Source organism: Myotis daubentonii, chromosome 19 (genome assembly GCF_963259705.1).
Source record: "Myotis daubentonii chromosome 19, mMyoDau2.1, whole genome shotgun sequence".
In the NCBI taxonomy this organism is placed as follows: domain Eukaryota; kingdom Metazoa; phylum Chordata; class Mammalia; order Chiroptera; family Vespertilionidae; genus Myotis; species Myotis daubentonii.
In genome coordinates, this window is record NC_081858.1 from 16,334,699 (window position 1) to 16,361,736 (window position 27,038).

Genomic DNA, 27,038 nt, shown 5'->3' on the forward strand with positions numbered 1-27,038 from the left:
TCCTTATTTTTAGAAAGAAGGGTAGCTTGAAATTTCCTCAGTTCTTCCAGTTGATGACCTAGTTAGGAAGACTGAGGCAGAGCCAGTCAGGGAAAAGGCCTTGGGAGCCTTACTGGACGTGAGAAGCAAAGGTCAGGATGAGAGATCTCTATCAGCGATCAATTTCTCAAAGGTTGCTGGGAGTTTTGACGTTTGCATAGCCAACGGCTGGTATGTGGTCACATCTGAAAACAACTTAGGTAAGAGGCTCCTAAAAGACTTTTTTCTCTAAGGGGAAGTCAAATTCAAGATTAGGTTGAGATATCATAGGTTGATGTCTACGTGGTTTAGTTCCTTCAGGTAGGCACACCGAGTGGTATGTTAAACAAAAACCTATATGCAAATGAGGCTAGATTTTATTTAAATCCTTATGCTTTTATTTTAATAAAGAGTTTCTCCGATAGGGAAACTTCCTAGAGAAGAAACCGATTGCAGGACGGCCTTGGTCTTCTTTCCTGGTGCCATCACACGCCACACACAGTACCTGGGAAGAGCTCCTTGAACTTGGGGCGTGTACCTTGGGATTTCCGTGCTGATTCCTTGATAGCAGACGCCATACACCAGCGGTTCTCAACCTGTGGGTCGCGACCCCTTTGGCGGTCGACCGACCCTTTCACAGGGGTCGCCTGAGACCATCCTGCATATCAGATATTTACATGACGATTCATAACAGTAGCAACATGACAGTGATGAAGTAGCCACGAAAATAATTTTATGGTTGGGTCATACCATGGGGAACTGTATTTAAAGGGCCAGAAGGTTGAGAACCACTGCCATACACGGTGTGTACGCCTCCCCATACCGACAGGAAGAGAGAGAGGCGACCCCTGAGAAATCTCCCGAGGACAGCAGCCTGCTTGTTGCCATGTCCCCGGGTCCCTTCCTCTCCGGAAGCCCCAAGGCCTAGGGCTCCGCAGCACTTGTGTCCATCGGCTGGGCCAGGCCCGGATCCCATGCGGTCCTCAGCTCCTCCAGCGACAGCACTTCCTGTGCCGGGAAAGCTGAAGAGGTGGTGGAAACAACTCTGGCCTTTCCAGACTGATAGCGGGCCTGAGAATTAGAAACCGGGCTCCCGGCCAGGGACACGGAGCCAACAGTGAGTTTAAAAACTATCAGCAAACTGGACACTGGCCTTGGTCGGGGAGGGGGGGACTTGATACACTGAATAGCTTTGTTTCCCGGGGAGCCGTGGTTTTTCCAGGTCATTCGGGGACTGGAGGTGGAGGATGCCAGCCCCGCCTTCCGCCCCGGCTCAGCCACCTCAGAGCGGATGAAAGTGGCCTTGGGTCGGGACTGTGGGGGTGGACACATTTTACAGAGGAAGTCACGGGTGTTGAAATCTCCTGTGTGCCACCCGCTCGCTCTGGGACCTAGGCCTAGGGCAAGTCTTTTGGTGTCTTCCTAAGCCTCATTCCCTTGCCGGTAAGATGGTAAGACTTGGTCGAATTGTGAGCATTCAGTAAGGTTACAAATGTAGCCTCGTTTCAGTTCATTTGAAATCGCCTACAGGGGAATTCAGGGTTACCCATGGCTTTAAAGTTTTCTGGGTTTTTTGGTTTGTTTGTTTTTGTTTTTTTTACACCTTCCTTTACCAGCTTTTTTGCACCCTCGCTCCTGTGGGAGAAGTGAGTAGGACTGGAGACAATTGAGGGATGCACACAGCTTAGGCGAGGCTCTTCTGAATGCCTCACCATTCCAGAAGCCCGGATGCTGCTAATGTTCCCCTGCTCTCGGACACACACACACACACACACACACACACACACACACCCAGCTTTGCTGTGTTTGTGCATTGGAGGAACTCAGGGCCTGGGGCACGGGCTGGCTGAGTCTGGACTGCTCGGCCCCAGCGGGACTCCGTTCCCTTCTACGACAGTCCGCATGCTTTCTCGGGGAGTGCCCACAGTAGGACACGAGACCAGCTCCGTCTGTTCTTCCCTGTGCTTTGGGTGATTCTGAGTCATAACCTGGGGTTTCTGGAAAGAATGGACGCCTTCACCCCATTATGAACGCTGTGTATGGGCGTGTGTGTGTGTGTGTGTGTGTGTGTGTGTGTGTGGCAGAGGGCAAGGGGCAAGGAAGGCTGTGGTGGGGGGTAGGAGGAAGACTCCCCACCCAGGTCCAGGGCGGGGAAGACCAGACAAATGGATGGGCAAACCCTCTGAAGTCACCCTTCCTTATTTTAGCACACCACGGCATTTTGCATCTGGTCTTGGAACCTTGTTCCCTTTTGGCAAAGGCAACACATACACAGAAAGGAGAAGTCCCGTCAAGATTAACCTAGAGTGCGCAGGGGCCAATACCCTGGCGTCTGGGCGGGGCCAGGATGGTCCGAGGAGCAGGATATGGGACTGGGGTGTATTCTACTTCTCATCAGTTTCTGCTCCCTCGGGCTTGGGGGCTGCACCGGAAGCCATCTGGGGCCCTGGGGGCTCTGCAGCGACAGGAAACACGGTGGAAACTGAACACCCTCCTGGGGGGAGGTGCTAAGAAGGCAGCCGGCAAACCCGTGGGTGGGGGCCATCCGAGGACTCAGTGTATGGAAAGAAACACAGACTTCTGTGGTGGAGGTTCCCACGATGGTGAGGACTGTGCGGGGAGCTGGAGAAGAAGGGTCTAGAACGTATGGGGAATGCCAGCCTTAGGGACCCTTTGGGTTCTCCCAAGGTCCATGTGACTCCTGCTCCCAGAACGAGCCCTCTACAACTTGCCTCTGTGTACCCATCCCTTCCCCTCTTCTGTCACGACAGCAAGCTTCCCACCCAAGCGAGGCCACCCTTGGGATGCGGTTCGAGTCCTGGAGGGTTGTGGTTTTTGATGCCATTGATTCTTTGAAGAGGGCCTCCTCCCCTGAACCCCCAAAGAAGGGCGCTTCCCTTGCACAATGTTGTGGAGAGACCTCCAGGGACCCGCCAGGGCCCAGCAGGGCCATGTCGCCTCTAGGCTGGACATGGCATGAGCCAGATGGCTGGTGAGTCCTGCTGCTGCGCCCCTCCTGGTTGGGCACGGCCGCCAGGAGAGCTATGGGCCGCCACCACAACCAGAGATACCGGCTGTCTTCATTGTCTGGGAAATCCAATCAAATGAGGGCAAAGAGCCGTGGGCCCCAGAACACTGGGTTCCTCCGGTGGCTTTGGGGGAACAAAAGGGGAGAACGAATGTGCTGGAGGAACAACCCTAACATTTATTCTCGGGTGCTGAGCAGGAGGGGGGAGGCGGCGACAGGCTTTCTCTCTTGCCCACGGAGTCTCCCTGAAGACAGGGCCACTGCACCTGGTGTGGATCCAGGGCCCCGGAGTCTCATCAGCTGAGAAAGCCCATCTTGTTATCTTAAAGCCCTGACCTCTAGTCCCCTCAAACCTACCTCTCGCAGGAAACACCGCCCCCCTGACCAAAGTACCACTCGCACCCCTTGTATTATTAACTCAGATGTGCCAGTGGAGGAGAGGGGACTATGCAAAGCAGGGTGGGTGGGAAGGCGTGAGGCTCACAGCCTGGGAGGGGGCGTGTCCGGTGAGATGCTCCCCAGGTGAGGTGCTCACACACCCCCTCCCCCTCTCAGGACACCAGTCTCTCATCGGGCCAGTCCCACCTCAGAGTCCAGAGGCATCAGTCCAGGGACAGAACTGCAAGAGTATGGGCACGAGGAACACCGAACAAATTGGGGGCAGGCTGCCAGCCAGTGTGTGAGAGCTGGTCCTGCGGCCAGGCCGTTCCTGGCTCTGAGCAGCAGAGGGCGCTGCGGCACTGGGGCAGCTCTGTGTGTTGGGGGAAGCCTTCCCCCCTCTTCTCGCTAGAGTTGTACAGGGGCACGGGCGCAAGGGTAGAGCTTTTGGGCAGCAAGGGGCAGAGCTCACGGGGAGACTGGAGAGCGATCGGCAGTTTCATGAAAGCCAAGTTCTAGCTGCCTCTAGTGCCTGTGGGAGGAGCGGTAGGGAGGGGCCTCCAGGAAAGGGCTGGGGACCAGCCAGGGTCCTGCAGGGAGCATGGCGCTCAGCTGCATCCTCCTGCCTCCTCCTCCGGCGCCCCCACCTCGCGCCTCTGCCTCGGCCGCTGGGGACCCAGATTTGTGCTTGATCAGGGTTTCGCAGGAGGGTGGTGGCAGAGGCACTCGGGCTGTCCTGGAGGCTGCCGGTTCTGGGGTCCTCTACACAGTCCCCGTGCTAACTGGAGAGCCAGGATGTGCGGTGGCCTCCGTCCCCCCCTCAACCCCGCCTGCGGGCTGGACCGCGATCCTCAGACGTGAGTCTGCATCCTCCGCTGCAGGGGTCGGCTGGGGTCGGAGTTCTGCGAGGAGGACTGCGAGTGGTGGGAGGAGGAGGCGGAGGCCTTGCTGGCCTTGTCGAACTGCACGTAGCCGTCCTGCTTGCCGCTGCTGCTGACGCTGCTGTCACATTGCGTGTCCAGGAAGGAGCTGCTGTCGCTGAGGGAGCCCCGCTGGAACTCGCGCTCGCAGAGCTCGATGGACGAGCTGCCCATGCCCAGCACGAACCTCTGGCTGTAGTCATAGAGGCGGGCCTGGCCGCTCAGGGTGCTGTAGATGTTGGTGAAGGACATGCCCGTGGGCACGCGCTGCTTGCCAGCAGGACGCAGGTCCGGCTGGCAGCTGGACAGCGAGATGGTGGGGGTGGAGTGGTGCTCCTTGAAGGTGTTGACGCTGTAGTAGCCATTGGTGGGGTCCTGGGGGGAGGGGGAGGTCAGAGCATAGCAGCATCAGGGGCGGCGGGCTGCGCTGAGCTTCCTAGGCCGAGCGGGCCTTCCTTACAAGGGACGGGAGGCAGACAGACCAGAGGGGGGACAGCAGGGGAGAAAGCGGGGGAGGGGGTCTGGAAGGGTTATCCCGGGGAAGAGAGGGCTGCCAGGTGTTCGGGTGGCAGCGCAGAGGGAGGGCGCTGCAGGGAGGGTGCAGGGTAGCTTTAGTGATGTCAGCACAATGCCAGGTCCTTTGAGAACCAGACTTTGTTTTTTTTTGTTTTTGTCCAGAACACAGGTACTTAGTTTTCAAATGCATCTGTGAAAAGGCTGTGGGGGAGGAGAGCTGGGGACCTCCACCTGAACTCAGTTGCCTCCTTAGTGTGGGGCTGAGACAGCAGGTGCTCACAGCGGGATGGGGGAGGGGGGAGGAGGGGGGGGTCCCACCTTAGGGAGAGGAGAGGCACCTGCCCCAAGGTGAGCTCTGGCCTTTCTCTTCTAGTTGCTGCCATTGTCTGTCTGGACCGGGGCTTGGGCCCTCGGCGCTGAAGGCCAGGGGACACCCAGTCCTACAGCTCGGGGCCACGCCTACCTTCAGGTTCTGAAACTCCTTCTCTTCTTCTTTGAGGACCTCGAGCTGCTTGAGGACGGAGTCTTGCTGGAATTCTCCCCGCTCCATCTGCAACCCAAAGATGGCTGCTCAGCGGGCCGGTGGTGGGCTAGCCGTCCGCTGGCCCCAAGGAAGAGATGGAGAGGCCAACACGAAAGAAGCCTGCATCTCTGCCTCCCACTGCCCGGCCCACAGGAGGGTGAAGGACTCAGGAGTGGGGGTGGGGGGTGGGGGTTGGGAGGGGTGAGGGGCAGGTCTCTAAGACTGAGGTGACTTCCCTACAGAGCTCTCACTTGGCTGATTCAATTCAATTCAGATTGAGCATTTCCTCAATTTCAGGGCAAGCACTGTGCTAAGGGCCAGGTACACAGAGATCAAGATACAGCTGTTCTCATCAGGATGATGGATCTGTAGGTAAATAGTCACAGAACCTCGCCCCCGGCCAGTGTAGCTCAGCACCAACCCACGAACCAGGAAGTCACTGGTTTGATTCCCAGTCAGGGCACATGCCCGAGTTGTGAGCTTGATCCCCAGTAGGGGTGTGCCGGAGGCAGCTGATCAATGATTCTCTCTCATCATTAATGTTTCTACCCCTCTATCCATCTCCCTTCCTCTCTCTCTCAAAACATCAATAAAAACAATCATTACAGAACTTCAACCCGTGGGCACAGGTTGGGCCCCAGCAGGACAGTGTGTCAGCAGTGCTGGGCTTAGGGAAGGCATTCGGAAGGCGTCACCGTGACTCACGGTGACCTTGGCCACACAGCAATGACGTAGATGTACTAAGTTTTCTTCCTTAACAGATACCACAATGCTGAAGAAAAAGGATCACTTCCTGTTTCTCATTCGGTCCTCAGCACACCTGGTACAGCGCCTGCGGTATTGTGGTCATTGACTTAAATGCTTTTGGGATGGAATCAAGTGAATGCTTTTGATTAATTCCTTGATTTACCAGCGCCTAGTGCAGTGCCTGATCTACATAGAGTAGGGCTGTTACCAATGTTAGGTTTGTGTCGGATGAATGAATGCAGTGGCGTTGCTTTAAATTTCCGAGAATTAAAATAATACACTTAAGGTGAAAAATAAAGCATAGGCAGCACACAGTGGGTGTGTTAATTAATCTAAATAACCCCAGTAGCTGCTCCCCATGTGGCATTTCTGCACAAGCAGCTGACATCTCGAGAGCTGGCTGTGCTCCACAGGCTCTGGGGCAGCCCATGATCTTTCCCCCTCCCGCGTATCACCACGAGGGTTTCCTAGCCGTGTTTCAGGTTTGTTTGCACAGTTGGGAGGAGGAACAGGTGTGGGCTGCTGGAGAAGTTCTGATTTGCTTACGGTATGCAAGTCAGTTCCGGAAGAGGAACCTATGCCTCTTGCAGACTTTTTATTTTTATGGGGGTGGGGTGGGGGGGGGGGGAAGAGGGGGTAATTGAGACATGGGGTATATACTGAATATCTGTGATATCTGTGGGTGTAGGTGTGTAGAATGATAAGTTGTATGGCAACATCCTGTGGTTATGTATGCATGTCTTCTCTCCTACCGAATGGCCAGGTTCTGTGAAAGCTGGGGCTGCCCTTTAGATGTTGTGGCGTCTCTAGAACCCCCAGCGCACCTGGCCTGTGATAGGGGGAAGGGCGCGTTGTGGCGGATGCGCTGCTTCATGAAGCACCTCAGGCTCCCGGGGTGGGGGGGGGGGGGCGGGGGCTTGTTGTCCAGGACTTCGGGGCTCAGAGGTTGGGGTGGGGTGGGAGTAGGACAGCATTCTCACCATCAGCTGCTTGATGGTGGGGTGCTCCTCGCCCTCCCTGCCAGAGGCAGGCTCCTTGTGGACGATCTCCACGCGGATATCGTTCTTGGCCGACACAACACCTTTGAGATCTGGACGTAAAATAGGAACGTGGAGATGACAGATTCCGGCTGCATCCGCAGGCATCAGGGCCCGAGATGGCCAGCCCCTCCCACACCCCCGTGGCCCCGGAGTTTACCCTCCAGCCTCCGAATCCTGCGGCTTCACCACGTCCCTCCTGCCAGCAGAACCCTGTCTAGATGAGCTGAGGGCTCTGGGCCTCCGAGCTCTGCCCCTGTGGGCTCCCGGTTGCATGCACCTCAGCCCGTCACTGCAATTTCCGGGGCTTACGAGGCTGTCCTCATCCCTTTGTCCACCACACGGAGTGAGGCCCTTTCATGCTGCTAAAGTCTCCCCACTTCTGGGGGTCTTCTCTGACCCCCTGTAGCAGGCTCTGAGCTCCCCCTTCAGAGCATCACACACCTGACTGTTAGAAAGGACCTACTGGTCAACCTCCCGCCAGAAGCAGAGCTATCCCTGCCGTGCAGTGGTCCAGCTCCTCAGTCAGTGCTTTCAGGACGGAAATGGGGCGAACTCTAGAGGAGGCAGCCGGTTTTCAGTTGGCAACTTGTTAGAAAATTCTGGCTAAAATCTGGGGCCCTGGCGTTTCCATGGAGAGAGTGGTGAGGGAGGTCCTGAGACCGCACCACCGAGGGGTCCAGGACGCTTAGCCTGGAGTGGAGGGGACGTGGGGGGAGCACCCTGCTCTCTCCCATAGCGAAGGCTGCCACGTGGAGGAGGGGGCGGGCTTACTCTGATTATTCACGTCCGCCTTGTGCTCACAGCACCGTGTTAGGGCTGCGTGGGGTCACACAAGTCATGTCCCCCACCCCCTGACTGTGACAGATGGGGAAACTGAGGCTGAGGTAGCTGTGGCCCCGCCCAAGCTCCCAGGTAGAAGAAGGGGGACCAGAGGACTGTGCCTGCGCGGTCTCCACCTCTGCGCCGCCGTGGCATTTGACACGTCTGCGTGTGTCCGTCACGTGGAACGTCAGCGCTGTGTCCGGGATGGGAACTCGAGACGCACACGATCTTCAAGAATGCGCGGACACCGAGATTTTATTGCCCGTGACGGAAGGAAGGCCTTTAAAAGTCTGCACAGCCCTAACCGGTTTGGCTCAGTGGATAGAGCTTCGGCCTGCGGACTGAAGGGCCCCAGGTTCGATTCCAGTCAAGGGCATGTACCTTGGTTGCGGGCACATCCCCAGTAGGGAGTGTGCAGGAGGCAGCTGATCGATGTTTCTCTCTCATCGATGTTTCTAACTCTCTATCCCTCTCCCTTGCTCTCTGTAAAAAAAATCAATAAAATCTATTTTTTTAAAAAAAGTCTGCACAAAGAGATCCCTTGGATGGCTTTTTGTTTCTCGTGTGAGGGTGACCAGCTTTTCAGGTTGGACTTGCTGGCCACGAAGGGCGGGATTTCCAGCATTCTCTCCGGCTACACGTGTTCAATCCCCAGTGCTGGCTGACTGCCCTGTCGGGGGAGGTTTAGTGCAGACCAGCTCCCCCTCGGCTAAGTGCCCACTACGTGCCTGATGCCCGCAAAGCACTGCTCGCATGGAGATGGGCACGGCCCATCCCTGCCCGCAGCTCCCAGCACCACCTGGGCGCCTCCTGCCCACTTGCTCTGGGGGCGGCCTAAGCCTGGCTTTCTCTCTGTCCCCCTCCCCGAGATCCCGGGGCCCCTCCCGTACTTCTCTGGGAGCGGGCACAGCAGAAGGCCACGATGGTTGCCATGAGCACGAGGAAGGCCACGCCGGCTCCCACGGCCACCCCGATGATGACGGCCATCGGCACGGACTCTGTGGGAGAGAAGCAGGCACAGCTGACCAGGGACTCAGCAGCCCACGCTCCCCGGGGCCTCACCCAGGTCCCTGGGGTGCAGCCTCTGCCAAGCGGGGCTAGAGCCCTGCCCAGGGCCCTTCCGGGAAGTGCCTGTAGGGGGCGCTGGGCAGGCCCAGGCAGAGTCTAACCAGGGCAGCTCAGGTGGGACATGGGGACGGGAGAGGGCGGGAGGAAGACAGGGGAGCAGTGGTGGTGGGAGAGGGAAGCAAGCAGACAAAGGAGGGGGCCGGGGAGGCGACAGGGGAGGTGAGAGGCAAGGCTGGCACGTTAGATCTCCAGGGGGTTCAGCCGGTCTATCTCGCAGTGGCTGAAGAATGTCCCCACGTCCTGGCTTGTCTTTGGAAAATGACTGTGGTCACTGTCCTTGCCCGTTCGGTTTGCATTTTCCTTCTCGTCCCTTTCCCAGGTGCAAGAGCTGGGCACAGACACCCAGCCTTTAGAATTAGTCCTCAGGTCGGAGCAGCGCCCCCTAGGGGCCTTCTGGGCATCTGCAGTTGTAGGTGTCAGGCCCATCTTCCCGGCCAGGAGAGCAGGATTCCAGCTCTCTCCTCTTTAAGGAGAAGTGCCCCTTTTCCTTGCCCGCTCCCCCCACACCCCCGTCCTGCTCCTTCCTCTCCTAGGCCAGTCCTCTGGGCATCCTGGCAATCTTTCTCAAGGGGCCCAGGACTGCAGCTAGGCAGAGCCCTGCTCCCGACTGGGTCTCTGTGGTCTGTGCCTGCCCCAGCCCAGGAGAGATGAGGGGAGGGAGAGTGATGTTGGGGCTGGGGTTTGGGGGGTGCTCTTCCAGATAGCCCTGGCCTTTCTGTGGCTGCATATGGGGCCTGAGCATATGATGTGGGGCCCGGAATAGTCCATGGGGAGTAGAACTGGAGACTGCAGGGGCACCGAGACCTGAGGGCCCACTGAGTCCACATCTCTCATTTACAGAGGGAAACACTGAGGCCCAGAGAAGTCAAGTGACTTGGTCAAGGACACTCAGCATCAGTGGGGCCAGGGCAAATCTGGGTCTCCTCTTATCCCTCCCCCCAGCACCCCCTCCGGTCCTGCCCCGCTCCGTCCACTGTATCACACAGCAGCCGCCAAATCTCCCATGCTCCGTACAGCCCAGACGCCATTACTTCTGCGCAACTTACTTAACCCTCTCTTATCTGTGAGGTGGGATGGCTACGCTGCCCAGGCAGGGCTGTGCTACGGGGTTTAGGTGAGGGAATGCAGCTAAAGGCCTCGGAACTGGGCCTGGCTCCCAGACCCATTCAGCCTCCGGCCTGTTTCCATATGGGAAGGAGGATTGTCAAGGATCTAAATCGTAAAGAGAGGAAATTTCCTCGTAGCGTTAGTACTCCCTCCCTCCAGCCCACTCCACTTTCTCAAGGTGGATGACTGGGACATCTAGTTGTTTGTCTTGGGCTGTGGGTTAGCCTCTCATTGTTCGTTTATTTAAAGAGAAGAAGAGCCCGGCTGGCGTGGCTCAGTGGTTGAGTGTTGACCTATGAACCAGGAGGTCACGGTTCGGTTCCCGGTCGGGGCACATGCCCGGGTTGAGGACTCAATCTCCAGTGGGGGACATGCAGGAGGCAGCTGGTCAGTGATTCTCTCTCATCAGTGATGTTTCTCTCTCTCTCTCTCTCCTTCTCCCTTCCTCTCTGAAATCAATAAAAATATATTTTTTTAAAAAGGAGAAGAAAACTGCAACCCTGGCTGTTGGAGATGCTGCCTGGGGGAGGCGGTTGGTCCCTGCCTGGCCGGAGAAGGTGCGGATGGTTGGCGGCGGTGGTGGTAGTGGTGTTGGTGGTGGTGATGCCGGTACATCCTTCCAGCCCAGGACTCACACACCAGCTCCCTGTGACCTGCCTGCTGGTGGCCGGGGCCACTGCGGGAGAGGCAGGGAGGGTGGGGAGGAGGTGGGTGGGGCAAACGCTCAGGGATGGACAAGGCAGGTGCTTGGGGAGTTTCCACAGTCAGGAGCGAAGGACTTGACCTCGGTGACCTTGCTCTGACACACGGAGGATTCTGTCTCCGGGTTTCACTCCGTTGGGAAAGGGAAGCTGCTTGGGAAGCTCGTTGGCTCTGTGCTTTTGCATTTGCTTGATTTGGGCTTGACCTGGGTTCTCCTTGGCCACCTAGCGAGTTTCCTTGGAATGACTTGGTCTTGTCTCAGCGGAGCTCAGAGCCCAGGGGTGACCATAGAAGGCTCCCGAACCTTCTGGGCCTCACCTGGGGTCTCGGCTGTGAGATCAGAGAACCAGGGAAGCCCGTTCTGCCTCTGGCATCCTGTGAGCCACCTGTCCCTCAGCTGTTGGCAGCTGGACGGCACCATCTTTTCTGGAGGAGGGCAGGGGCAGAGGAGGGCCTGACAGAGGCGAGGGGGTTGGGGCGGGGGGGAGGGGCGGTTGGGTGGCATTCCTCTGTGGCCTTGCCTGGCCTCCTGAGGCCTGGCCTCTGCCCGCTGTGCTGGTGGTCCTTTCCTGGACACAGCACCCCTCCAATGTCCCCCGGAGAGAGAGGGACTGGGGGGGGAGGAGCCGCCCTCCATTCAGCCTCCTCTTCATCTGAGGAGATGGAGTCCCAGCCAGGAGGGGGCAGGGACCTCTGGGTGAGGGTGGACAGACACATGTGGCATAGAAGCGGGTTGAAGGAACTGACTGGCCCCAGCTCCTTCCCTGGCCAGCGTGGTGGGAGGAACAGGGCAGAGGACCCACACCCTCGGCCTGTCCTTAGTCAGCCTGGGGGATCAGGTTTGCAAGGCCCTGATCCTCTTTGCTGGGTTTCTGCTTGGAGGGGGGGCGGGGGGGGCGGGCGGCATTTCCTGTGGGGCCCAAGACCGAGCAGCTCAACCCAGGGATCCTGACAGCCACTCTGGGGCCAGGTGCCTTGTGGCGGGACAGCGCCCTGGGGAATGGCAGGCGAATGGCAGGAGTGGGGAGCAGGCAGCCGCGAGCAAGCATGGATTAGCGTGGATGCGCAGGCCACAGCAGGCTGGAGGCCCCGGCCCCTGGAGGCCCCTGCTGAGCTGGTGATGATGTGAGAAGCAGGAAGGGCAGGAAGACCATGGAGATAGAGGGAGGCTGTCCCAGAGGGCAGGAGCCAGGGCTTTGAAGGGAAGGGACGGGAGGAACAGAGCAGGGGGAACAGGAGCCTGGTCCCTGCAGCAAGCAGCTCTGGGGGCGTCTGGGGTTCCTTGACCCGTGTGGCTGGGAACCCCTCTCCCTGCTGCTCTGATTGCACCGACCCCTCGAGATGGGGGAGGGCGGAGAAGTTAGCGGCCTGCACAGGCCTCCCTACTCCCTTTGGGGTTCCCTCCCCCTCTAGCCCTGAGGTCCGTTCCCCCAGCCCAGGGAGTTCTCATGTCTCCTTCCCTACCTGCTTCCAGCCCGGCTCCCGACTTCATTTCCGAACCTGTTTGGAAATAAAGCAAGCGTCCACCGCCAGGGCCTGTGGGGTGGGACTGGGGGGACCGCCACCTGCAGGGGTCTGGGGTGTGGGGGCTCCCTCCTCAATCATGCCTTCGGGACTCCCCAATAGACCCAGGCCATCCCAACTGAACTGGGAGAGACTTAGAGACTCAGGGGGGAGGGGCCAGAGAGAGAAGTCAAGGCTGAGTGGGGGAGGGGGGAGGGTTCTGGGAGGGGAGAGCATGGGGGGTGGGGCCACCAAGGGGAAGACATGGAGGGGAAGCAACAGGCACCGGAGGTTGGGGATGACGTGTGGATGATGTTATGCAAAGTATGTGCAAAGCATTATGCGCAGCAGCACCTATTAGGGGAGAGGGGTGGGGAGACGCTGTGACCCACAGGGTCCTGGGGGCCCGAGGGCCCAGCGGGGACCACCTGCTTGGCCCAGAGCCTTTGTCAGGGCCTGACAGCCTGTGGGGGGGGGCTTCATCTTGGAGGGGTCAGAGAGTGCCAGGGCTGAGGCCCCCTGGATGACCCTGGCAGAGGGGCAAGGTCTGCAGCCCATCTCAGGACCCAGTGTGCAGCGGATCCCACTCAGTGCCCCCCACCCCCGCCCATGTGAAACCTTTGAGCAGAGACTGGAGTTCATGACCAGGAGCTGGGCAGTCTGCACCCAGGGTCACAGTGAACCTACCCCCTCCCTCCTTCTCTTCCTTCTCACCTCCCCTGCCCCTCCCACTGAGCCCTTCTGCCCAGAACAGCTCCCCTGGCTGCCTCTTGCTCAGCCCCTTGGCCCAGGAGTCTCCCATGTCCCAGGGGAACTGCAGAGGGTCTGGGCTCCCCCACCCAGTGGTTAGGGCAGCTCAGTCGCCTCCCTTTAGCTCAGCTCGGGTGCCTCTGGGGGACTTTGGGGTGTCTGGACTGGCTTGTTGTGCTAACTGGCTAGGCCAGGTTCCCCAACACATCCACCCTGGGGTCTCCCTGTGTCCTGCCCAGGGTCGCGGGCTGCCCCTCAGCGGATCACACGGTCCTGAGGGCACGTTGGCGTCAGACCAGGTAAATGCTGAGCTCAGGCAAGCGAGGCCTTTCGAAGGTGCTGGCGGCTCAGCATGGCATGAACTTGGCTTGCTCTGGGGTCCCCTTCCCTGAAACCTCACCCTGACAGGCCACCTCCCTGAGCAGCTTCCTACCCCTCTGGCCTCCTGGCCTCCTGTGCGGGCTCCGCCCCGGCCTCAAGGCTGCCTGGCGGGGGGTGAGCGGAACACTGCAGCCTGTCCTGGGTCCTGCCCGCTCGCAGCCTCACTAGGCCTCTGGGCCCCCAGGGCCTGGAGGCCTTGCCCAGCCCTGCCCGGGGCGGGAGGGTCCCCGTCCCACCTTGCTCCTTGAGCCGGATGATCTCGGTGTCGGAGCCGAAGCTGTTCCAGGCGGTGCAGTTGTAGATGGTCTGGAAGTCAGCCCGCACGATGTTGCTGATGGTCAGCGTGGAGATGACGCCCTCCTCCGTGCTGACCGTCTCCACCGTGTAGCGCCCCGAGGTCCCCGACTCCAGCACATTCTCCTTCCACGACCAGGCCTGCCCGGGGTGCCAGAGTCAGGAGGAGACCCCACCTGGGCCACCCGCATGGGGACCACCGCGTCGCCTCGTGCTGCAGGGCTGGCACTGCCAGGCTCACATGCACGCCCGCTGTCACCAGCCCCGGCACACGTACACACAGGTACACGCGCACCCCAACACGCCGCAAGTGTGCATGCACCACACATACATAACACATGCCACGGCACATGCGCACAGCACCCCACCCCACACAGTGTGAACCTGTGCACACACACACACATACATGCACACATGTACATGCACACACGTATATGTGCACGCAGAGGCTGGGCACCTCGGGGGGCATGTCCTTCAAGGAGGGTCCTCATGTGCATTGGCACTGGACACCTCTCCAGGCCAGTGAGAGAGTCCGGGCAGTGATGGGAGCCCCCCTGGGCTGGGACCCCCTGGGCTGGCCTGTGCCAGTGTCTCCCGGATGCTCCCACCAGCCTGGCGCTGCCCCCTGGCTGCTGGAGGCAGAGGACCAGCCCAGAGGGGCTGACTCTAGTTTTGTTACTTTTTTTTTTTAACCCTCACCCGAGGATATTTTTTTATATTGATTTATTTTTAGAGAGAGTGGAAGGGAGGGAGAGGGAGGGAGAGCGAAACATTGATGCGAGAGAGACACATCGATTGGCTGCTCGGGCGCCTGTGGGATTCAGCCTGCAACCAAGGTACGTGTCCTTGACTGGGAATCAAACACACGACCCTTTGGACCAGGGGACGATGCTCTAACCTCTGAGAGGAACTGGCCAGAGCTAGTGTGTTACCTGTGTGTCATGTCTGGACACAACTATGTTCCGAGAGCTGTGATCACCTTAATCTAGCTGGGTTTCTAGGGGTGATCGCTGAATTCCCCCCTGAGCTGCTTCACCCGCACGGGGAGGCCCCTGCACGCCCTGTTGGCTCAGGTTCCCGAGAATGCGGTCCTGCGGGGGGGACCGCGCTCCGAGGCCCCGCACTGTTGACCTTCTCGGGCGTGGGCTGCCCTGTGCCAGCAGCGGCCTCCAGTGTGACAGCCCACGGGGTCTCCAGGCGACGCCACGCACCCCCTGGGGCCGAAACCGCCCGAGAGAACCCACCGCGGCTAGAGTTAGACACTGCGCAGAGGAGGACTGAGGATGTGCGGGAGTGAAGGGGATGGGCGACAATGGGCGTGTGTTGCGCTTATAATTAAAAAAACAATAACAAAAAGAGTGACGGGAACAGGGAGGTGTCGGTGTTCGTTCTCTGTGTGAATTCTTGCAATCTTTGTGCGAGTCTTTCAGTGAGTTAACGGAATGCCCGGGAGAGTGTGTTAGAATAATACCGCCCTAGTAATCCCTCCTGTACAGACAGCACCCTGAGTGGGTGCCGCCTCCACGCCCCAGCCGGGCATGCGCCCCCTGCCCCCCGCCTCCCTGGCACTGCCGGCCCATGAGAAGTAGAACTGCCCCTCGGAGATGGCCCGGAGGACCGACCTCGGCCTTGGGCTTCCTCATCACAAGCCCTGCCTCGCCTCCCCCGGGGCTGCCCAGGGTTCACCCTCCTGGGTTTATGCCTGGGCTTCTACCAGCTTCAGGCGGGCTGGGCACAAGGCGCCCTGCCACCAATGCCAGTGCCTGGAGGGCTAGGCGTGGACTGGGGCTGCCCCAGCTGCACTGCGTGGAGATGCGGGTGCTGAGAAAGGGGGTGGTGGTGGGGGGAACGAGGACACTTTCAGAGAGAAAACTTGATGAACGAGGCAGCTTTTGTTCTCCATGACGGAGGCCGAGAGGGGGACTCTGGAGGCGCGGAGAGGGGTTTGCCACTGTAACTGCACTCTGCGTAGGATTTGGCCAAGAACTTGAACCCAGGAGGGTGAAGAAATCGTGTATCTTTCTTTCCCCCCTGCTCCCCCACTTGCTTCCCTGCTCCCCCCTTTTGCTCTCTGGCTCCCCCACTTGCTCTCTGCTCCCCCCACTTGCTCCCCTGCCGCCAGGATGCAGAATTCTGTTAGAACGACCGATGCCAGCGCCCAGCTCCAGGGCAGGGAGGCAGGAAACACACCTGCCCACGGACCCGGCAGGACAGCCTGCTCTGAAAGGGGAGACCGCCCGCCCCCGACTTTTGTCCTCAGGACGCCTCTCCCAGAGAGCCAGCGGGAGTGAGGGAACCCAGGGGTGGCTGGCTCCCGGGGGCCCACAGCTCTGGGCGGCTGCGACCCCCTCCCCGCCCTGAGCACTCACTATTCGGTCAGGCGGCGGCGTGCTCCGGATGAAGCACTTGATCTGGCCCTTCTCCCCATGGAGGGCGTGCTGGGTCTGGGTGCTGGAGATGATGGGGGGGCCTGTGGGGGAAACAGATGGCGTCAGGGGTTCAGGAAGGGCAGGTCCCTGGCGGGGCCCCTCATGGGGGGGGGGGCTCAGTTTATTCATTTCGTCAGTCATTCAGCAGACACGTCCCGAAGGCTTGTGCGTACCAGGTGAAGTGCAAGGCGTCCGTCGCGGACCTCTTAAGGCAGTGATGGCGAACCTATGACACGCGTGTCAGAGGTTGATTTTTCTTTGTTAAGTGGCATTTAAATATATAAAATAAATATCAAAAAGATAAGTCTTTGTTTTACGATGGTTGCAAAGTTCAAAAATTTTCTAGATGTGACACGGCCCCAGAGTTGAGTTAGGGTTTTTCAAAATGCTGACACGCCGAGCTCAGAAGGTTCGCCATCACTGTCTTAAGGGGTCATGAGCGGGTGCCTCTGAGTCAGAAGGCCCAGAAGACATTGCAGGGGTTCAGAATGAGTCACCCCTACATGTGCTGCTGTGGAGTGTGGGCTCCAGAGAAACTCCCATCTCCCCTTAGCTGCCTGTAGGAATTTAAACGAGGGGCCTCCCCTGTAATGAGAGCGTCCGAGAGAGGATTCCTGACCTGTGGGCACAGCAGGGCAGACTGTGGGTGACTGAGCATCTGCAGCTCTCACCGTCCTGCTCTGGCCTCCCCCTGCAGCTCCAAGGTGCCCGCCTACCTTCTCCTTAGCTCGGGGTGCCATATTCACCTCCTTTTAACTCCCTGTCCCCCTCTCACGCGTGTGGAGCTCCCGTAGGCATGCATGTAGTTAAATTAGATGATTATTCTCTTGTTAATCTGGCACAAACCGGTTCGATTACTCCACCAGCCAAAGCCACCAGAGGAGGGAGGGGGCCTCCCTTTCTCCACGCAGAAATGACTGAGAAGAGGGGGCGAGTGTTGGGACCCCAGGCGTGTACGGATGAAGTGCCAGCGGCTCAGAGGAGAGAGGGTAGTTCTACCTGGCGGATAGGGAACGGGACGCTTTGTGAAGGAGGTGGTCCGCCTGAGAGGGGAGTGGGGGGTGGCCAGGGAGGAAGGGTATAGCCGTGCTAAGTGAGCGGGCACCTCCGCCTTAGCCAGCTGTTCCAGTCCAAGCCATTTTCTCAGGTCTCCACTAGAGGGCGTGCTTGCCTAACAAACGGGGTGTCCTGGGCAAGGCTGAGCTTGGAGGGAGGCAGCAGAGAAATGGTGTGTGATGTTGAGGGGGCCCGGGGCGGAAAGAATCACCCCGAGAGGCACAATGCCCTGGGCACTTCTTAGCTCTCTTCTCACACAGGTCTCAGGAGATCCCAGATGGCCCAGGTGAGAGCATGGCACCAAAGCTGACCCCTACACCTTCTCATCAAGCTTGTGCATATGTGTGTGTACACGTGGGTGTGCACGTGTGTGCGTATGCATGTATGTGTGCTTGTGTGTGACAAGGCACAATTTGTGCATATGTGTGTGTGCATGTGTGTGTACACATGTATGCATGTGTGCTTGTGCGCGTGTGACAAGGCACAGTTTGTGCATATGCACGAGTGTGCACGTGTGTGCGTGTGCATGTATGTATGCCTGTGCACATGTGACAAGGCACGGTCTTGGAGTACCTGTCTCCAGGGCTGCATCTGACAGCCTAGCCAGTCTATCTGAATCCAGCAGTGCTTCTTGTCTAGTCTGCCTTTTATCTACCCCCAGTCTCCTGGCTGATGCCCGCCTGGCCTGGCCAACGGGGGAGCGGCTAGTCGGTCATTTCTGCAGCCAACTCCCTGGCTGGATGGGCAGTAGAAGCCAGGGGTAAGAGGGTGGAGGCCCCTGTGCTGTCTTCCCAATCCCTTGGGTAGAGGCCAGGGCTCAGGTGGCAGGAAGCGAGGGAGGCAGAGAAAGGGACCCCAGGACAGGTAATATTATGCTGGGAACAAAACAAAACCCGCTGCCAACGTAATTGCTGTTTATTAGCCGCCTTAATTAAACCAGATTTGCATTTCTATGAGTAGCTCTCAGCCGTGGGGGAAAAAAGCGACTGGGAGACACACTCAGGTGACTTTTTGAGCTCAGGATGCAAATGGCTTGGAGCTGGGGAGGGCAGATGTGGGGGACCCTCCAGATGAGGGCTTCCACACTCAGCTGGCTTTACAAGTGGGCTGAGCCCTGGGCGCCAGGAAAAGGCAGGAGGGCCAGGCTTTGTTCCGCGGCTGGGATGGAAGTGAAGAAACCAGAATTACCCCCCCCTTCCCCCCCCAGCAGCTAGGCATCCCGGGGGACTCTCAGGCATCTGTTAAAGGGCTTCATAAAAGAAACCAGAACTCAGAATCGAGGTGGATGGGGCTGAGGGAGTCACCGCGCAGCCGTCACACGGCTCATCTCCCCTTCCTGAGATCCGGGTGTGAGCAAAGCAGCCGGCATCTGTGCCCGCCGACCCCCGGGGGGCAATGGCTGGAGGTCCCTGGCGGCTCGGATTTGTTCTGAAGAAAACCCCATCACTCTGGATCCCTTCAGAAGGCCAGATCCCCCCTGCCCCGTTCAGGCACCGTCCCTCCACCTGGTCTGCAGGAGCCCAGGGGCCTGGCAGGCTCCCCTCCCTGGCCACTTACTCCACCCCTGCCTCAGGGCGAGATGCCCCTCTTCAGCAGCCACAATCAGCTTCCTTGCTGCACTCCCATCCCCGGGGCATTCTCTTCCTGGCCACTCAGGGGGGGCTCGTGAAGGATTGGAGGCAGAAACGGGAAGGGGGAGGGGGAGGGATAGAGAGCCAGACCCTGGAGGAAGCAGATTGACTCCTGGGCAGATGCCCAGGCCCAGGCTGGGGTGTCCGTGTCCCTCCAAGATGTGCGTTACCTCCCCAGGAAACCACCTCAAACCTCTGCTGGGAATCCCCGAATGTCTAAAGGGACAATGGGTTGTCAGTCCCTCCTTAGTCGCCCCGGTTACCCCAGAAACAAGGAGGCTCCTTTCAAAGCTTCAGGCTTGGGGGCCCCGGAGGCCTCTGTGAGTCGGAGGGTCCCCAGACTGGCTGGTCCCGGGCGAGTCACGGGCCAGCACTGCCCAGCGCCCTCCCAGGGCTGGCATTGGGGGTTGGGGGTGGGCGCGTGAGATTTCACCAAGGCCTGGCACCGAGCTGAGTGTCAGACCCAGAGCGGCAGGAAAAGGCTGCTGCCTGTTGCCATGGATACGCGGAGGCGCCACCAGATGCTGTTATTTTTAGCCTGCGGTGCCCATTTGCTGGTGGGGTCCTAGGGACACACAGGAAAGGCAGGAGGGCCCCTGAGGCAGGGCTCCGCCCAGCACAGGTGGCCCGGGAGCACTCAGGGGTCTGGGTGGGTAACCCCTCTCTGGGGCTGCCATAGCCCGTGGAGAGGAAAGGAAACAGATTGGGGGGGGCAGTTAATGGGGACAGCGGGGGGGGGGTGGCTAAGGGGGCACCGAGCTGGTTAGTTTTCTAGCAAAGCGGGCGCATCCATGCGGCTTCCTGGGTGGAGACGAAGCCACCTGGGACTCGGCTCAGCCCTGTCAGATGGGGGGGGGGGGTGGAGCAGATGGGGGGGCAGGCTTGCAAGGGGCCCGGGCATGACAGACACTAAGCAGGACACCAGGAACCCAGCGGCGGGGGAGGCTGGAGGAGGCAGAGGGCCTGGCCTTCGTGTTTCTCACCCTCTCAAACCACCGTGGGTTCCAGACCGTGGCCCAGGCTGCCTCACAGCGGGGACCCCGAATCTCTGTCCCGGTGCCAGCCAGGCCCGGTCTCAGCCCCGTCCCCTACACGCTGCATGTAGCAGTCATCCAGTGCCTCCGGCTGTGTCCTTGGGAGGCGTGCAAGCCCTCTCCTGCTGCAGTGGCTTTTATTATATGCAACAAGGCACCTCCCCACCCCTTAGCGGGACCCCCGCCCCCCAGCACTTGGTCTCGTCCAGTTGGATGTCTCTATTGCAATGGGAAGGGGCCAATCCAGAGTCCAGAGACACGCCCTAAATTCCCGTCAGGGCTGAGGTCAAGTTAAAGGATGGGTATGGCTTTGGCTGCCCAGTGACCCCTGACCCTTCTTTCCTGGCGAGGATAAAACTCATCGGCTACCACTTTCAGGGCTGAGACCCTTAGGAGAGAAAGAAGGAGAGAGGCGTCTGGGCTCCAGCCTAGACTTGTGCACCCATAGTCGGAGGTGATGGCCAGGCCCAGAACGGATGACAGTCCCGCGGCTCACTGCCTGCGACCCAGACACGTTGGGTCCCTCTCCTCTCTCTCCCCTCTACCCCCGGCCCCGGCAGGAGTGTGTGTGGGGTCTTACCATTGACAGTCAGGGTCACCTCTCGCTCCCCGGCCCCCACCCGGGGCACCACGGCTCGGCACACATACTTCCCAGCATCCTCCTGGCGGACGGCTTTGAGGGTCAGGGTCTTCTCGTTGCTCAGGACCTAGGAGAATCGGGGAGCATCAGACACAAAGAGTGGGGGCAGGCGATCTCTGTCCTTCAGGACCCGAGAGTCCTCCTCAGACAGGCCCGGTGAAAGCCCACGCGTCCAGCATCTCAGTAAGAACAGGGCCGGGGCAGGGGGCAAGGGGGTGGGGAGGGGAGGGGGGGAGAGCGACGGTTACTGCGTAACACCTGTGTGTGGGGGAGCCCGCACCACAGAGGGTGGGCTGCAGCCCTGAAGGTGGGGTGCGGAATGAGTGTGGAGAATGGGGACTCACAGGCTGTGCCCTGAGGCGGTCTCATACCGGGAGGGGCTGCCCACCCACCGGCCCCAGGCCGGCCCCCGGAGCAATGACCCTACAGCTGACCTTCTTTGAAGGCCCCCGGACCTGCCTCTCCCAGTCATTCCCAGTATCGCCTTGGGATGTGGTTTGGGGGGACGAAAAGAAAGCAGTGGCTGGCTCCGAGTGGGACTCCTGGCTTCTGCCTCCCCCCGCTCCCGTCCAGCTCTGGCCGGTCCTCCAGAGACAGGTGCCTTTGCACACTGAGGCACAGAGAGAGCAACGCGAACCCAAAAGCTAACGGGTGGCTTAACTCTGTGCCTCTCACTCCCAGTGTGGGGTGACCCCCAGCTGTTCCTCCCGGGTCACGGCGGGAAACCCACAGCGGCTGCTGTGTGCAGGGCCGAGGAGGCGCCTGTGGGTCCCTGGGGTGCCTTCTTCTCTTTCTGGAGCCTCTTCCTGTAGCTCACTGGAGGCTGACACCCCGGTATAAGAGTGACACCCGGGACCGGGGCCCCCCAACCCAGGCAGAGGCCCCCGGGGCCTGAGCTGCGGACTCACCACGCCGGAGCCCCGTTTCATCCAGACGATGGTCAGGGAGGGGTTCCCGGTCCAGGCGCAGCTGAAGACGGCCTCCGAGCCCAGGTCCACGAGCAGGGACTGGGGCTCCGATGTTATCCGGGGCCCGACTGTGACGGGTGAGGGGCAGACAGGGTGCGGTGGGCCGGGGGCTCTGGGGACCGCTTTGCGGCTGCCTTTCTTCCCCTCAGCGGGCGCCAGCCCAGGCCCTCACGCTTCAGTCCTCTGCCCTTGGGCCTCTGGTCGGGGAGTAAGGGAAAGGACCCCCCGCCCGCCTGGCCGGACAGCACAGCCGAGGAAAAAGGCTCCGGCCCCCTTTGTGCCTGGATATGCCCCCAGGGCTCTCCCATCCCCTTCCCTCTGTCCTGGTCCCAGGAAGCCCCCACCCCAAGGTGCGGGCAGAGGGGCCCTCCTCCTTGGGCCTAAAGACCTTCATGTGTCTGCCCTCAAGTCAAGTGGCTGCTCCCGGAGCCTCCGGCCCCCTAGGGGCTCTGAGCTACGGAATGGAGTGGCCAGGCGGCTCCCTGGTGTCCCCACCTCTGCTCTCAGGCTGTCCCCTGTCCCAGCCCCTTCCAGCCTCTTGTTCAAGCCCACGTGTTGCCCACACCCCTGCTACGTGGCGGGGTTACTGGAGGCTCCTCTCTGCACCCCCTTCCCCGAGCCTCCTGCAGACCAAGCCTGGCCCAGAGTGAGAATGATGATGAACTCTTAGGCATCGGACAGAGGGTGTGCAGGGAGCGGCTTTCAGGGAGCGAGAGCGAAATCTGGGGTGGGGTCGGGAGCCTGGACGAGCCCCCTGGTGTGGGAGGGAGCTGAGGCCGAGGGGGAGAAGGGAGGGGCAGGTGTAGAGGAGTGTGGGAAAGGGCTTTAACGCTGGAAAGGGCCGCAGAGGAGCGAATGGTTATGGCTGTGATGCACCCAGCTGCCCATTGGCTGGGAGGTCTCTGCCAGGCCCCCGGGAGGAGGGGCAGCTCGGGGAGCCCTGAATGGGGGGGCGGGGGGAGGCTGGGGGGGGCAGGCAGTGTTTTGCTCGGAGCTTGGTCTCAGGCCTCATCCTGCCGCCTCCGCACGGTGTGACCTCGGGCCTCTGTCCCCTCATCTGCCTCACGGGAACCAGACTGCCTCCCCGTGTTGTCATGAGGCCCCCACACGAGGAGGCTCTTTGCACAGGGCGCAGCTCCGTGAGCTGGGAGGCCTGGCACGCTGTGTGCAGGGGCCAGCACTGGTCCCCGGGGCCTGAGCAGAGACCACCCGGGGCCCGCGCCCCCAGACGGGGCACTCACAGTAGACGTCCACGGTGCGGCTGATGTTGGTGCTGCCCAGGGCGTTGGTCACCTCGCAGGAGACGGGCTCCGAGAAGTACGTGTAGTCCACGGTGGCTCGGTACACCTCTCCCGACGCCTCCTTGATGATCTGGCCCCGCTTGGCCCACCTGCAACACAGGCCCCGAAGGCTGTGGTGGCCTCGGTGGCCAGGGCGCCCCTCCCGCCCGGGGGACGGTTTCCTGGGAGCTGGGCGCGTCCAGTCCACAGAGAAGGAGCCGGGCCTGGGGCAGCGGGCAGCCCCTGCGGGTCCCTCCGGGGACCTCCAGGCAGGGTGGCTTCCAGGGCTGGGGAGCAGTTGGCGGTGCAGGTGGCCGGCTTCGGTCTGAGGGTCACCAGGCGGGCAGTGGCACCGGACGAGTGGGTTATTCTGGAGGGAGGAGGTCTGGCTGTTCGGTCGGTCAGCCATCTGGCCGGCTAGGCGATGGGTAACACACTGGCAGCCCCCAGACGGCGGGCCACCCGGCTCTGAGCCTGTCAGGGACCCTGTCCTGGCTGCGTTGGAAAAGAAGGAAGCGAAGTCCGCAACCTCAGAGGCCAAGGTGTCATGGCGTGTGCCCACACCTGCAGGCGTGCCCCCCAACACCCCCACACACGGGAATGAGGCTCCAGGAAGTCGGGGTCACCGCAAGGTGAGAAGCTGAGGGAGAGGGGTTAGCCGGGCTCCCGACCGCCCCTCCCCTCGGCCAGGTCTCAGCTCTCTTGTCCCTCCCTACTCCTGTCCCTAGAGTAGGTCCCCTCACGGTGCCCCTCTCTCCCTTCCCCCTCCCCCTCCCCAGGGATGACGCTTGCTCTTTTTTCTGTGCCGTTTCCACCCTCCCTCCCTTGTCTTGCTACTCAGGGCTCCATCTGTCCTGGTTTGTCCTGGAGGCAGAAGGCGGGCTGTGATGACTTCTTTCATCAGCCAGTCGTCCGACCAATCAGAGCCAGCCGACGAGGGAGACCGAGAGCCTCGGGCCTGTCTGGGTGCTGGCCCTGGACCGTCTGCGTGGGCCAGGGACCAGGCAGCCCCTGCCCCGGGAGCAGCGCTGGGGTACCCAGGGGGTGTGAGCGTGTGGGGCTCTCCTCACAGGTCTCCAAGGTGGACAAAACTCACTTTAAAATCACAAAGCTGCCCTGGCCGGTTTGGCTCAGTGGATAGAGCGTCAGCCCGCAGACTGAAGGGTCCCGGGTTCGATTCCGGTCAAGGGCACGTACCTCGGTGGCAGGCTCGATCCCTGGCCCTGGTCAGGGCGTGTGTGGGAGGCAACCAATCGAGGTGTCTCTCCCACATCAATGTTTCTCTCTCTCTGTCTCTCCCCCACCCTTCTACTCTCTCTAAAAACCAATGGAAAAATATCCTCGGGTGAGGATGAACAACAACAAAAATAAATAAAAAAATCACAAAACTTCCCACTCGCTCTCCTGCAGTTCAAGCCCAGTGCTGACGGGCCCTTTGGCCCCCACCATGGTCACCCTGTGCCCACGGGTCCCTGTGACCACAGCTCCCCTGCCAGCCCTGCCTGCACCCCACTTCCTCTCACTCCCGGCTCCATCCTGGGACCGCGGAGGCCTGTCCCCTGCGCTTCGTTCCCTGCATCGGTCTCTTGCCCAGCCCGTCCCTCCAGCCGGGAGGCGGCCATCCCCCAGGCAGGCACCATGTGGTTCTTATTGCGAATTAATATCGGGTAATTATTAAGAACACGATTAATAAATAACAATTATCGTTTAACAACAGAGCAAACCATGCTCCCTGAGAGCTTAAGGAGCTTCCCAACAAACCATTATGAGTTATTCATGAATCACTTCAATTTCTAACTTTAATTTAATGACCCGACTTAATTGGCACGGCCCCTGCTTGAGGTGGATGCATCGGGCGACGAATGGGGCGTGTGGTTGGGGATCTGTGACCAACCCTTCCTCCATCCACCCGCTGGAGCGAGGGGGTCAGGGTGGGACCCAGGCCGCTGTGCGCTGGGGGGAGGCCTGGAGGAAGCCGGATCCACCCTGAAGCGCTCTCAGGGCCTTTGGCTGATCAGAAGTCCACGGGGAAGGCGGCATGCAAGGACAAGTGCCCACCTGCAGGGAGCCCACCGGCCCACCTGACAGCTCCCCCCGACTGTGACCCACAGGGTTGGATGGAGATGGGGCGGGACGCCCAAGGCCCACAGCCCAGGGCAACCTGCATGGTCTCTGCCTATATGCCTGCTTGTCCCTTTGTTAACTTTTTAGTGGAAAAGAAAAACACCTTTGAAATTATGGGGAAATTGCAAGAAGAGTGCAGTGAACCGCCTTTCCCCTTCACTGGACTCACCAGCGGTCACTCCCTTGCCATGTCCATGTCATGACCCCGTCTCGTGTGCACACTTACACCTGGTCACCGTCGTCATCACCACCGGGGTTCTGCTCTTTCCAGAGGGGTGACTGGGCCTCAGGAGTTTGCTCCAGACCTGCCCCTGGACCTCCTGGGCTGCACGCCTCCAGGGGTCCCCTAGCCCAGTGCACAGCTAAGCCAGACAGGACAGATGGGTTTGCATCCGCCTTAAAAATATCCTCGAGCCCTGGCCGGTGTTGCTAAGTGGTTAGAGTGCCAGCCCGTGCACCAAAGGGTTGTGGGTTTGATTCCCGGTCAAGGGCATGTACCTGGATTGCAGCTTCTACCCCAGCCTTGGGGAGGGTGCATGTGGGAGGCAACCAATCCATGTGTTTCTCTCAATCAATCAATGATTCTCTCTCATCATTGATATTTCTATCTCTCCCTCTCCCCTCCTCTCTGAAATCAATAAAAATATATTTTAAAAATAATAAAAATCGATGGAAAAATATCCTCGGGTAAGGATTAAAAAAATTTTTTTTTTTTTTTTTAAATATCCTCGAAGGTACAGACTGTCTCCTGGTTTCTGGTCCCCATGTTGTTTCATTATCTGCACTGCAGGGGGCGCTGCCTCAAGTCCAGCCTGAACCTCTGGCCGCCTCTCTGGCCCATTACCTCGGATGCTGCCTCTGGGGCGGCACTGCCCGGCTGACATCCCTGTCCTCCCCCGACACTGGCCAGTCTGAGGCCATTAGCCTCTCAGGCGCTGGCGGAGGCTGCAGCTTAATGACCCCTTTCCACGGCAGAGGCCGCACTCTGGGCGCCTCCCTCAGCTCTGGGCTGGCGGGAAGGGCCGGGTGGGGTCAGGGCCACGGTGAGATCCACTGGGAGGGCAGGCGAGGCTGCCCTTGAGCACCTCTGAGGTCACCGTCTCTTGGCTGCCTCGTGCGGTGATGGTGCGCAGGCAGGCCGGGCCCAGAGGCACGGCTCTGAGCATTTATCCCGTCCGTCAGCCCGCGTTCCCGAGAACAGTACACGCCACACGCTGTGCTCCACGCTGAGCGCCATATGCGACTCAGATTGCCGTGCTTGCCTCCGAGAAGCTCAGTCAAGGGGGGAAGACGGGCGTGGGAGCAGTAGCGATGCCTCATCGGTGCTGTGAGCCACGGGTGTGAATGGTCCCAGGCGCCCGCGGGACGGGGAGCTGTCCCAGAGACCCCACCCTGCCCAGGTGCCCAGTGTGGTGACTCAAGACTAGAATCCAGATGCTGACCTTACTGGTTCCTCTGATGGTTTTTTTAAAAAATATATTTTATTAATTTTTTACAGAGAGGAAGGGAGAGAGATAGAGAGTTAGAAACATCGATGAGAGAGAAACATCGATCAGCTGCCTCCTGCACACTCCCTACTGGGGATGTGCCCGCAACCCAGGTACATGCCCTTGACCGGAATCGAACCTGGGACCTTTCAGTCCGCAGGCCGACGCTCTATCCACTGAGCCAAACCGGTTACGGCCCCCTGATGGTTTTAATGTTTTTTTCCTGAGCCTCTCTCCCTCTTTTCAGAAATAAGGGATCATCGAGCTATTCACACAGAAGAGGTGACACCTACCGTCTCCAGTGGAATGGGAGCGCATCTGTGTGTGAAGGAGAGGGACTCGGCCGGCCAGGGTGGCGGGGAGAGGCAGGCGGGGAGGGGTCCTCACCTGGCCGGGGTGTGGGGGGGTGGGGCATGGAGAAGGAGAAGGGGCACCTACACGGAACCAGCAGGGTGCCGGGTGCCCAGGCCCACAGCGACAGCTCAGGTGACAGGCGAGGGCGGAGGGCCCGTGCCCAGGCCAGCCTGCTCAG

The 27,038-nt window shown here is 59.9% G+C and overlaps 1 protein-coding gene across 2 annotated transcripts in view; it reads right to left on the reverse strand.

The window, feature by feature from the left end:
* Positions 1-3,599: 3,599 nt before the first annotated feature.
* The window catches only part of KIRREL3 (kirre like nephrin family adhesion molecule 3), a 456,656-nt gene continuing 433,217 nt past the window's right edge, over positions 3,600-27,038 (reverse strand). The window contains exons 8-17 of one of the 2 annotated variants that reach the window (XM_059676140.1): positions 22,857-23,005; positions 21,556-21,683; positions 20,588-20,714; positions 16,227-16,327; positions 13,800-13,998; positions 12,394-12,429; positions 8,883-8,990; positions 7,111-7,220; positions 5,324-5,410; positions 3,600-4,719 (exon numbers count right to left, since the gene is read on the reverse strand). In XM_059676140.1, the coding sequence (XP_059532123.1) occupies positions 4,276-4,719; positions 5,324-5,410; positions 7,111-7,220; positions 8,883-8,990; positions 12,394-12,429; positions 13,800-13,998; positions 16,227-16,327; positions 20,588-20,714; positions 21,556-21,683; positions 22,857-23,005 (1,489 nt within the window). In that variant the 3' untranslated portion in view covers positions 3,600-4,275. The remainder of the gene's footprint in view (positions 4,720-5,323; positions 5,411-7,110; positions 7,221-8,882; positions 8,991-12,393; positions 12,430-13,799; positions 13,999-16,226; positions 16,328-20,587; positions 20,715-21,555; positions 21,684-22,856; positions 23,006-27,038) is intronic. The other variant, XM_059676141.1, reaches the window with a different exon arrangement.